The sequence below is a fragment of the Heloderma suspectum genome, chromosome 17 (genome assembly GCF_057233095.1).
Source record: "Heloderma suspectum isolate Gila_16-S chromosome 17, 16-S_ref, whole genome shotgun sequence".
NCBI lineage: Eukaryota > Metazoa > Chordata > Lepidosauria > Squamata > Helodermatidae > Heloderma > Heloderma suspectum.
In genome coordinates, this window is record NC_139474.1 from 4,017,056 (window position 1) to 4,028,929 (window position 11,874).

An 11,874-nucleotide genomic window follows, 5' to 3' on the forward strand; every position below is an offset into this window, starting at 1 on the left:
CTCAGACCTAAGTCCCACTGTGTTCAGATCCAGCAGGGTTTATCTTATGTTCTAGGCAATCGCTTAAGAGCATTATGTAAAAGGGTTACAATTAACTTCCCTTATTTGACATCTCCAGTTGTTGTTCTAACGTGAACCTCTTAAAAGAGAAAACATCTAGCACATATGTATTAAGGAAACCTTCCACAACCTTGGCAGATTAGGGAATCGCCTGAGACAGTTTCAAGAAAGACTTGGGGCAGGCATGTCAGGTCATCCTATGTCTTCATGAGTCGGAATGGATGAGCTACTGAACAGCTTCCAGTTCTAGGCGATAAAATGTGAGGTCTAGAAACTGAGGTGAGCTCCCTTACCCTGAACAATATGTGTTCACCATGACTAGTCCCATTGATCTCAATGGGTCTCCTCTCAAGGCTGATTAAGGCTACCTTTACATTGAAGAAAACCCCCGCAGCTCTCCCGTTGTGGAGCCTTTCCGTGCTTACAGCGGGCTCCCAGATGGCGACCACATGATTGCTGAGAAGGGAAGTTTTTAATTTTCAAGGTTCCATAGAGCTCAATGCAACAGCACCATCTCATGGCAGTTTTAATAGCATTACAATCCAACTTAATTTGAGAGTTCATTATTTCCAGATCTTTTTGAGATGGAATAACTAGGAAATACCTCTGGGTGTGCCCTGGAGGTTGATGTCATGAGAAGGATGCACAAACTTCCATGAGTGGGCAATCTCAATAGCAAGATAAAAGTTCCATGTGAAGAAGCTCTAAATGTGGATCCAACCCCGTGTAGTTAAAATGTGTATTAATACAGTTTCAATTTCAGTTCCAGTTTCCAACCAATAACTAAATGGGATTTCTTTCACCAACATGCAATGAGTGCTGCGGATGTCAGAGAATTTGCGATGAGGTTGTGTGTGTGTAGGAAATTCCATGAGCAGACCTTCCACAGATCCCTGTAGACTTATAGATCACTGTAGGCCTGTATGGTGTAAAGGGGTCTATAAAGACCTAAGGTATTAATAATACCTGTATTAATGTATGAAAAAAATGATGCCTTTGGCCATCCACCAAACATCCTGTGCTTCCAAGGTGGCCCCAGTCACACACTACTACCGTGCCATCTGGCTCTTGGCCAACCAGCAGGGGTTAGTGCAACAACCCATAAAGCTCAGACCATGGGAGTGAGTCCTGGGACAGGGTGGGCTTGGGGCACCTGTGTTCCTAGTGTGATGGGGGCATAGTGTCCCTGGGTAACTAAGGCAACTTGGACGATTAGGAGCACCCAGAGATGGGATGGGACTGGAACGTTTTCCAGTACTTCGTTTTGCCACGAAACGTTTTCCATTTCATAGGTTCATTAGTAACAATGAATGTATGCCAATTTTAAATACAAAATTAAGCAAGCTTGACAGTTTCAAATCTATCATGCTCTTCACGTGCTTGGCAAGCATGTGACAGAATACACAGATGTCACTGAAATACAGATATGTCTAAATGTAAAACAGAACTAAAAAGTAGTGACTGCAAAACTGAATATGCCCCAACAACCTTAGTGGAAGAAAACTGAGCTCTGATGAAATAGATGAACGGTTGTCAGAATACCATGCAGAATACCCGGTTTTAGACTGCTAAAAATTAATTAGTGCAGCCTTCCCCACCATGGTAACCTCAATTTGTGCTGGATTAGAACTCCCAGCATCCACAGCCAGCCAATCAGAAAATTTTCCAATGCAAATCGTCTTATGCAAATTAGCCTAATCTGCACTGGAAAATTTTCCAATGCAAAATTTTCCAGAAAACCCACTGGGAGCTACTGGACATCTGGGCTACAAGATACGGCTACCAGACTTTGGAGTCCATCGTTAAATGGCCAAGAGGATGGAACCAGCCAGAGAACCCCTCTTGAATAAGGCACAAGGCCAGAAGAGGGAAAGATCAAAGTAACGAAATGCTCTGAGAAGGGTTGGCTCCTGCAGGAAATACCGAATTTCTCAAAGCCATTTGTCAGCATTTAAAGCTGCTTCTTTCAATAAAAGCTTGAACAGAGAGTTCCACTTGCTGATGCAGCAAATAAATAAATGCAAATGTTTTATTACGTTGGGATTTGCAGCTGGGATTTCCACAGAAGAAGGCCAGAGCATATGACACATGGCATGTTTGAAAATAAGACACCCAACATTTGCTTCATCTTGCACTTGGACTGATGCTAAAAATAACTAATAAACATGTTTCATAACAACATACATAATTACACTACACAAACAACAGAGCTCCCTCATCTGGCGATAGTAGTCAAAGCGGACCCATCCCCAACTTCCATAGGACCTCACAGACACTACCAGGAAGAATTACCATATATTGCCCCACTGTGGTTGTCACAGAACTCAACAGGACCTCAGCATCCAATTCTACCTATGAAGAATTCCTCCCACATCCCCCAATTAACACGCACTTCGCCCTTCTGTGTCGGGACTGATAAAGGAATGACAAGTCTTTCTGTTTGCTGTCTCTACCACCAAGCAAGAGACGCCTATTCCCCCTCCATCGTTGCATCCGTGGCCCTCTACGCATGGAAGGTGACTGAGGCGCTCCATGAGTCAGAACACTGAAAAAATTGTGTTCTGGCTCACAGAGAGAGCCCCCGTGGACACAGGGGACTCTCCTCTGCAGAGGAGTAGAAGGCGACAGATGCAAGGAAGGACATGGGTGGGTCTAGCTCATTCCTTCTCGTCATGTGTTTACCCTGTTCAGGTACAGAATGCCTGAATAGGCTTCCTGTGATGGGAGAAACTGTACTCCCAAGCTGTTGAACCACTTCCATCACTCTTGGGGAAGCTGTTACCCTCATTAGCTCATTCCTTCTCGTCGTGTGTTTACCCTATTCAGATATAGAACGCCTGAATAGGCTTCTTGTGATGGGAGAAACTGTACTCCCAAGCTCTTGAACCAATTCCATCACTTTTGGGGAAGCTGTTACCCTCATTAGCTCATTCCTTCTTGTCGTGCATTTATCCTATTCAGATATAGAATGCCTGAATAGGGTTCCCGTGATGGGAGAAACTGTACTCCCAAGCTCTTGAACCACTTCCATCACTCTTGGGGAAGCTGTTACCCTCATTAGCTCATTCCTTCTCGTTGTGTGTTTACCCTATTCAGATATAGAACGCCTGAACAGGCTTCTTGTGATGGGAGAAACCGTACTCCCAAGCTCTTGAACCAATTCCATCACTTTTGGGGAAGCTGTTACCCTCATTAGCTCATTCCTTCTTGTCGTGCATTTATCCTATTCAGATATAGAACACCTGAATAGGGTTCCCGTGATGGGAGAAACTGTACTCCCAAACTCTTGAACCACTTCCATCACTCTTGGGGGTACTATTAGCCAACATGAAGACCCACGGCGGCCACCTCAAGAACACACAGAAGTTCTCCCCCCTCGCCTTTGGTAGGATCCATGCAGCTCAGCAGAGCGTGGAAGATACGGAGCTGGACAAACCAGCGGTCTGGCTTGGTCTAGGGCAGCTTCCTATGTTTAGGGAAGGGCCATACCATGGCAGTCGTGCAACTGCTTTGCGTGCAGAAGGCCAAGGATTCAGTCTCCAGGTCGGGCTGAGAAAGGACCCTGTCTGAAGCCTGTGCTAGTCTGTGTACAACCCGTGGCCCTCCAGACATTGCTGGGACTCCCAACACCCATCAGCCCAGCCAGCATGGTCAATATTCAGGGATGATGGGCATTTCATCCTGGTAGAGTCTACAGTGACTAACAGCCGCTCCCAGGGTTTTAGTTTCTCGGCCCAACTCGGACAGGCTGGGGATTAAAGCTGGGACCTTCTGCAACCAAGGCAGGTTATCTACAACTGAGCTATGGCCCTCGTTACATTCAGGTCCAGGAAAACCTGCTGCCGTTGAAGGATCAAGCCACCACGTGTGTTTGTGCGAACCACCCAGATGCCGGTATTGGTTCAGCACCTAAAAGCGTTGCTGAATACCAGTGGAGGCTCCTGGCTCCAATATCAGAAGGGCGTTGAATCCGCTCCGGGTTTCATTCAGAACCAGTCAGAACTCTAAAGGACCTCTCCAATAGCTCCTTTGCCCCACTGACATCAGAGCTACCAGCCTCCACTGCTCAGTACTGAATACTCCTTCCCATAAAAGGAGGGGGCTTTATTTCCTTCTACTCCACCTTCTTAGTAGGAAGCATACCCCAGCCCAAGCAGCCTGACTTTACCTGTTAGCTGGCTGCCTTCAGGGAGTACAAATGCTCTCCCACAACCAGGCACTAAGGAAACAGAGACCCACGCATACAGAGCGCGTGCATGTGCCCAGACATGGAGGCCATCCCAGCTGCCTATGGCTGCTTCTCTGTGGGCTGGCTTAACACTGTGAAAAGAGTGCACCATAGTGTGCAGTGTGCCTGCGGTGCGGAGCTCTAGCAGCTCCCCCTGAATTTTTATTTGCAAAATTGCCTCAGTGAGGCAAAAGGCACTTAGGACTGACAAAATACACTGTAAATGGCATTTGCGGCCTGTAACCAGCCCCCTCCCACAGAGCACTTCAGCAAAAGGAGCAAAGACAGGCTGGGACTACACATGCAGCAGACTGGGGGGTAGGGGGAGAGAGAAAGGAGAATGGACTGCACCACTTCCAGGTGGGGGAGAGAATCACATTTTTTAATGCTCTCCTCTGTTGAGAACTCCGCACAGAAAGGAAACCAGCAGAGAGGGCAAAGGGCTTTGCTGGAACTTCTCTCCCAGATGTGCTAGCTTTCTACATACAGGGAGAGGTTTGTTGTGGTTTTACTGGAGGGCAGCATTTAAATGGGAGGTCTTCTGCCCTGAAACCATAAGACACAATAACATAATACAACATAACATTAAAAACTGTAAGTTAAAAACAGAGTGAAACCAAAGTAAAACCCAAGATCAAAGCCAGCTGCAGTGCGAAGATGTAAAAACGCAATGACACCATTTCCCAGGACTAAAAAGCCTGTGGAAATAAAAAAGTCTTCGCCTAGCACCAAACAAGACTACAACGTAGGCGGCCAGGTGAGGACAGTTAACAATGGGGGAGCCACCACTAAAAAGGCCCTCTCCTTAGCAGCCGCCTGCTTCACATCATTCAACAGGGGAACTTGAAGAAGAGCCTCTGAAGATTAATTTAGGGTCTGGGCAGTGTTATGAAATAGTACAATCCATTCTCTCCCCCCTGCCCTTTTTCGGCTGCATGTGGAGAGCCAGCCACAATCTGGCTCGGGGAGGGGAGAAGCCCACGGCTCATTCTGCTTCTCAGAGGGGTGGGAAACCTGAACCCAGGAACCTTCCCCTCACACACGTCCCCATCAGCTGCAGACCATTTCCGACAGCTCCAGCAGAGTCGCCTCCCCCGACTTCCCGTCTACAAGCAGCTGAGAAGGCCTGTGCTCCAGGGGCCCGGAGTCCCTGAAGGAGCCCTTCTGGAAGACAACGACGTCCCCGTCCCCGACGGCCAGGCCGTGCGCCCGGCACAGCTCAGCGGCCTCCTCAAGGGAGTCTGTGGCCAGGAGCTGGGCCAGCTTCGCCAAAGGGTAGCGGCAATTCCGGGCACTGAAGCCGTGGCTGAAGGTAAGAAGGGCCAGACGACGGGCTCTCCCCACATGCTGATGCAGGGCACAGCTTTGTAGGTAGGGCAGCGCCCGGGCCAGGCGGAAGAAGCGGGCGAAATTTCGCTCCAGGAAAGCCCAGTTGATAGCCAGGGCTGTGCAGAGTTCTGGGGCAGCTCGGATGTCATCCGGGAGTTGGAGGATCTGCCAGAGAGCTTCCGGTGAACCTGTTTGGGGTGGAGGTGGGGAGCAGGAAGAGGAAAAGGAGGAAAAAGAAGCACATGGTCACAATGGCTGCATTTGCACATAACGCTAAGCCATGGTTTACTTTAACCATGGTTTGTTACTTTAGCCATGAACTGTCTTGCAAACGACCAGATAAACTACAGCTTGTTTTCCCTGTTTCGGAGTTGTTTCCCTCCCACTCATTTTGCCAGCCTTCAGAGAAAGTTAGCTTTCAGGCTGCTTTTGCTGGGCAGCTTTGTTTCAGGGTGGACAGCAGAACAAACAAGCCAGGGGTAAGCCATGGTTCTGGGTTCAGATGTCACAACAAGCCATGGTTTCAACAAGCCAGACTATAGGCAAGTTTGCACCATCACAGAGGAAAAATAAGCAACAGCGGCTTATTTTCCCTCCCCATGTGTGCAGGTTGTGAGCTGCCTAATTAGCATAATTACAATTTCCAGACGCAGGCTGTTGTGACGTCTGAACTCAGTGAGGTTGGGTGGCTGGGGTGGTTTACAAACCACCCTGAATCCCTAGATCAAGCCATGGGTTTCAGGGTGGTTTGTAAACCATCCCAGCCAGCCACCCTCGCTAGGTTCAGATGTCACAACAACCACTACCCAGTGAGGGTAACTATGCTAATGAGGCGGCTTCTGACTGGCAAACTTGGGAGGGGAAATAAGCCACCTTGGCTTATTTTCCCTCTGCGATTATGCAAACCCAGTCTCTATAAGCCAGCACCAAACCATGGGTTCTGTTTGTGGTTTATAGCTGGCTAACAAACCAGTTTGTTTGCATGGGTGGGTTCAGACACAACAACCTAGATTTCAACAAACCACGCTATGGCTTAGTGTTATGTGCGAACCAGGCCAATCATTCCCACCTTGCAGTCCCTGCAGCTAACCAATGGGGGCCTAGTCACAATGGGTACCTGAAGAACTGGTCTGATCCTGAGATTCACCCCCCCGCCCGCCACACTGTACTGAACACTGTGATAAAAGCAATAACATAGATTTTCCAGAACATCTGAATTGGGGTGGGGTTTTTTTTTATAATAGCCTAAATTGATTGGGACCTGTTTTAAAATGTCTGTTTGGTTTATATCTACTAACAAAAACTTTCAAAATGATGCCATGTTAAATGTTATGAGCAGCATCAGTATCTCAATGACGTTTTTCCAGTAGCCAAACACAGCTGAACTAAAGTATTTTATTTAGGAGAGGAGCGGATTTAATAATAATATAAAAATCAATAAAGTGCATCTGAGCTGCAATACCATGTATGTAGCTGAGAATAAGTCCCACTGAATTTAGTGGGGCTTACTTCTGCATAAACAAGCATAGGATTGGTCAGGAATGCTGGGAGGCGTAGTCTCAAAATACTGGGAGGGCACCTAGTTAGTAAAGCCTGCTCTAACCACTATAGCAGACATGGGCAGAAAATAGATCTCCGGCAGGTTTGGACTTCAACTCCCAGAAGCTCCTGCCACCATGGCCAATGGTCGGGAATGATGGGAATTGAGGTCCCACGCATCCCGGGGTCTACTGGAATACGGGGACTGCACCAGCCTTCTGCAACTAGTCGCCCTCCAGATGTGTGTTAACAATCCCAGCATCTCCCAAGCTGGGGCCCTCCAGAGGCGTTGGACTGCAACTCCCAGCCTCCCCCACCCGGGGGCCCCCAAGAAGCGTTGGACTACAACTCCCAGCCTCCCTCAGCTGGGGCCCCCCAGAGGCGTTGGACTGCAACTCCCAGCCTCCCCCACCCGGGGGCCCCCAAGAAGCGTTGGACTACAACTCCCAGCCTCCCCAACCTGGGGCCCTCCAGAGGTGTTGGACTACAACTCCCAGCCTCCCCAACCTGGGGCCCTCCAGAGGCGTTGGACTGCAACTCCCATCCTCCCCAACCTGGGGAGACCCAGAGGCGTCAGGCTACAACTCCCAGCCTCCCCCCCCGGGCCCCCCCAGAGGCGTCGGGCTACAACTCCCAGCCTCCCCAACCTGGGGCCCTCCAGAGGCGTTGGACTGCAACTCCCATCCTCCCCAACCTGGGGAGACCCAGAGGCGTCAGGCTACAACTCCCAGCCTCCCCCCCCGGGCCCCCCCAGAGGCGTCGGGCTACAACTCCCAGCCTCCCCCCCCGGGCCCCCCCAGAGGCGTCGGGCTACAACTCCCAGCCTCCCCACCTAGGGGCCCCCCAGAGGCGTCGGACTACAACTCCCAGCCTCCCCCGCCCAGGGGCCCCCCAGAGGCGTCGGGCTACAACTCCCAGCCTCCCCACCTGGGGGCCCCCCAGAGGCGTCGGGCTACAACTCCCAGCCTCCCCACCCGGGGCCCCCCCAGAGGCGTCGGACTACAACTCCCAGCCTCCCCCCCCGGGCCCCCCCAGAGGCGTCGGGCTACAACTCCCAGCCTCCCCCCCCGGGCCCCCCCAGAGGCGTCGGGCTACAACTCCCAGCCTCCCCACCTAGGGGCCCCCCAGAGGCGTCGGACTACAACTCCCAGCCTCCCCCGCCCAGGGGCCCCCCAGAGGCGTCGGGCTACAACTCCCAGCCTCCCCACCTGGGGGCCCCCCAGAGGCGTCGGGCTACAACTCCCAGCCTCCCCACCCGGGGCCCCCCCAGAGGCGTCGGACTACAACTCCCAGCCTCCCCCGCCCAGGGGCCCCCCAGAGGCGTCGGGCTACAACTCCCAGCCTCCCCACCCGGGGGCCCCCCAGAGGCGTCGGACTACAACTCCCAGCCTCCCCCGCCCAGGGGCCCCCCAGAGGCGTCGGGCTACAACTCCCAGCCTCCCCACCCGGGGGCCCCCCAGAGGCGTCGGACTACAACTCCCAGCCTCCCCCGCCCAGGGGCCCCCCAGAGGCGTCGGGCTACAACTCCCAGCCTCCCCCACCCGGGCCCCCCCCGAAGTGTTGGACTACAACTCCCAGCCTCCCCAACCTGGGGCCCTCCAGAGGCGTTGGACTGCAACTCCCATCCTCCCCAACCTGGGGAGGCCCAGAGGCGTTGGACTACAACTCCCAGCCTCCCCACCCGGGGGCCCCCCAGAGGCGTCGGGCTGCAACTCCCAGCGCCCCCCGCCCGGCCGGGAGCGGCAGGCCAACCGCCGGCCGCGCTCCGCGCCTCGGCTCACCCAGGTTGTGGAGCAGGAAGAGCGCCTGGAAGCGGGGCTGCGCGGGGGCGGCGGCGGCGCCGGCGCGGCGGTAGGCGCGGCGCAGGGAGGCGAAGCTCTCCTGCGCCTGGGCGCGGAGCAGGGGCGCGTCGGGGCCGGCGGGCGCGCGGGCGGCGGCGCGCAGCAGGAAGACGAGCGCGCGCTCCAGCAGCGCGGCGGCGGGCCGGCCGGGGACGCGCTGCAGCGCCAGGTCGAGGCGCACGGCGCGCAGGCGGTCGGCCACGAAGGCGGCGCGCTCGGCCGCCGCCGCCGCGCCCTCGGCGCCGCCGTCCGCCGCGCCCAGCAGGTGCCGCGCCGTGGCCAGCAGCACGGCCGGCGGGCGCAGCTCCTCGGGCCGCGGCGCGGGCTTGCCGGCGGCCGGCCGCGAGTACTCCTTCACGGCCCGCGCCGGCGGCGGGCCCAGCTCCAGGCGGTGCAGCCGGCCCTGGCGCCGCCGCCGCGCGAACTCCTCGGCCGGGCACATCCCCGGGCACGTGCCCCGCGGCGCGCCCGCCTCCCCCGGGCCCGCCGCCGCGCCCTCCATGCCGCGGGCGAGCGGGGCGGCGCCGGGCGCGCCGAGGCTCCCGCGCCGCGGCGCTGGCAGGGCGGCCTGCCGCGCCCTCCAGCTGCGTGGCACGGCGGCGCCCGCACCCGCCGGCCCGCTCTGCGCCTCTGCGGCGGCGCTCCGAAGCGCGTCGCTGCTGTGTTGGGCGGCGCAGGAATGGCCAGGGCCGCAGCTCCAGCCCGCTCTGCGCTGCTCTGCTCTGCTGGCTGGGGGATGCTGGCGGCTGTAGTCTTACACATTTTTGCGTTGGACTGCGCACGAATGGCCAAGACTACCGTTCCCAGCATCCCCCAGCCAGTTCAGGTCTGCAGGCTGGGGGATGCTGGAGGCTGTAGTCGCACGCATCTGGAGGGCGCCGACCGGTGTCCAAAGAATTTTGCGCTTTGTGTTGGACTACACAAGAAAAAAATCGGAGCTATCTGGGGGAAGCTAGGAGTTGTAGTCCTACACATTTTTGCGTTGGACTGCGCACGAATGTCCAAGACTACAGTTCCCAGCATCCCCCAGCCAGTTCAGGTCTGCTGGCTGGAGGATGCTGGAGGCTGTAGCCCCACGCATCTGGAGGGCGCCGACCGGTGTCCAAAGAATTTGTCCTTCCTTCTCTCCACCCCAGACGCCCCTGAAGCTTGCAGTCGTACCCTGACCTGGGAGTCAGTCCCGATCGACTTCCCGGGACTGGCTTCTGAGCAGGCGCAACCTGGATGAGTTTTTCGGGGCGGAGGTTCAGCAAGAGCGGTGTACAACAGCCCTGCAATGCAGCCCGTGGTTAATACTGCACGACAGAAGTACTTGCACCTTGAGGGGTACTTCGTTCTGGAGGCTGGTTTGGGTTTGCAGCCCCCAGAACAAAGTACCCCTCAAGTTGCAAGTAGCGTCAGTTTTTTCAGTTGCCCCCTCCCAGCCCAAATCCAGCGTGCAGTTGCAGCCAGAAGCCTCTTGCTGCATTCAATATATGTTTAGAATATTGCTTTTACATATCCAAACCTCCCCCCTTCCTGTCTCTTCCTTGGATTTCTTCATCGATTGCTTATGGGCAGTTCACTTCCGCCTCGAATCAGAAACTTTGCATCGAACGCGGAACCTGACCCTGGGTCTCATTTCTAACATTGTATGAGTCTATGCTGCAGCCACCATATCCGGCAAGTTACTTTCTCTTCCCGGAAAGGGGCGGGTCTTGGCGACAAAAAGGAAGGGGGAGCCGTCTGACTCGTTCTCTATCTCGACTTCCGGTTCTTCTCTCGTTGCTGTAAGCTTCCATGTGCGGGGCAAGAGTAGTGGGTGGACGGTGCAAACCTGTACATGGCTACTCAAAATTAAGCCCCACTGAGTTCAGTGGAGCTTAGTCCCAGCTAAGTGGGCGTAGGATTGCAGCCAGAATCGCAAACGGCGCAACCCTATGCATGCTTAGACAGAAAAAAAGCCCTTACAACTTGCAGCGTGCCCCAGCCACCGCTGGGGAATCCTGTGACTTTTTTTCCCCTGTCCAAACACGCATAGGATTGCGCCTTGAACGAGTTATTACTCTCTGAGACTTTTCGTTGACGCAGCATGCATGTATTCGCATTGGCAAAATGGGGCAATTTTTCTAGATGGGCCAGAAAAAAAACGAACCCGTTTCATACAAAACTCAGTGAAGTTTAACTTTCTGAAAGATTTCTATTCTTTTCTGTCAACCTAACACAAGTAAAAGGTTAAATGCTGCGGTCCAAATAGAATAAAAAGATTGGCCCACCCTTTAAAATCACTAAGGGTGCAATCTTACGCATGGTCAGACGGGAAAAAAGTCCTACATCTCCCAGCATTCCCCAGCCAGCATGGCTGGCTGGGGAATGCTGGGAGATGTAGGACTTTTTTCCCGTCTGACCATGCGTAAGATTGCGCCTTAAGCGGGCCAGGCCTGCCCTGAATTTCACCCCTGGAAATTGTCCAGCAAGGAAACCTAAGATAAAAATCCAACATAAGTCCTTCTGAGAGTAGACCCATTGAAATGAATGGGACTTTGGTTAGGCATGACTAACAAGGCCCATTCATTTCAATGAGTCTACTCCAAGTAGGATTTCTGTTGGAGTTTCCCCCAAGAGCACGTTATTTCCAAGCTCTGCAACGAAAGCCTCTTACGCAACCCTCTTTTACTTAATTTTTGCCATCGACCCTTACGTGGGCACAATGCCGCCGCCACCACCACTCCGGCCCTGCATAGGAAGGATTTTCAAGAAGGCCGCTTGGAAGCGCGAGTTATGAGCCACCCTCTCTCTCTGCTTCTCTTTGGCCAAACGAGCCCCCGGCCTTCCTGATTGGCGCAGGCGGAGCCCGGCAGAGGGCGGAGCCGAGGAACCCCAGCAGGGGGCGGGAGG

The 11,874-nt window shown here is 54.2% G+C and overlaps 1 protein-coding gene across 1 annotated transcript; it reads right to left on the minus strand.

The window, feature by feature from the left end:
* Positions 1 to 2,073: 2,073 nt before the first annotated feature.
* On the minus strand, positions 2,074 to 9,699 carry SAC3D1 (SAC3 domain containing 1). Its single transcript, XM_084824818.1, has 2 exons — positions 8,938 to 9,699; positions 2,074 to 5,805 (listed from the first exon to the last, which is right to left on the minus strand). The coding sequence occupies exons 1-2, from the start codon at positions 9,497 to 9,499 to the stop codon at positions 5,339 to 5,341; spliced, it is 1,029 nt and encodes a 342-aa protein (XP_084680944.1). The 5' UTR covers positions 9,500 to 9,699; the 3' UTR covers positions 2,074 to 5,338.
* Positions 9,700 to 11,874: the final 2,175 nt, after the last annotated feature.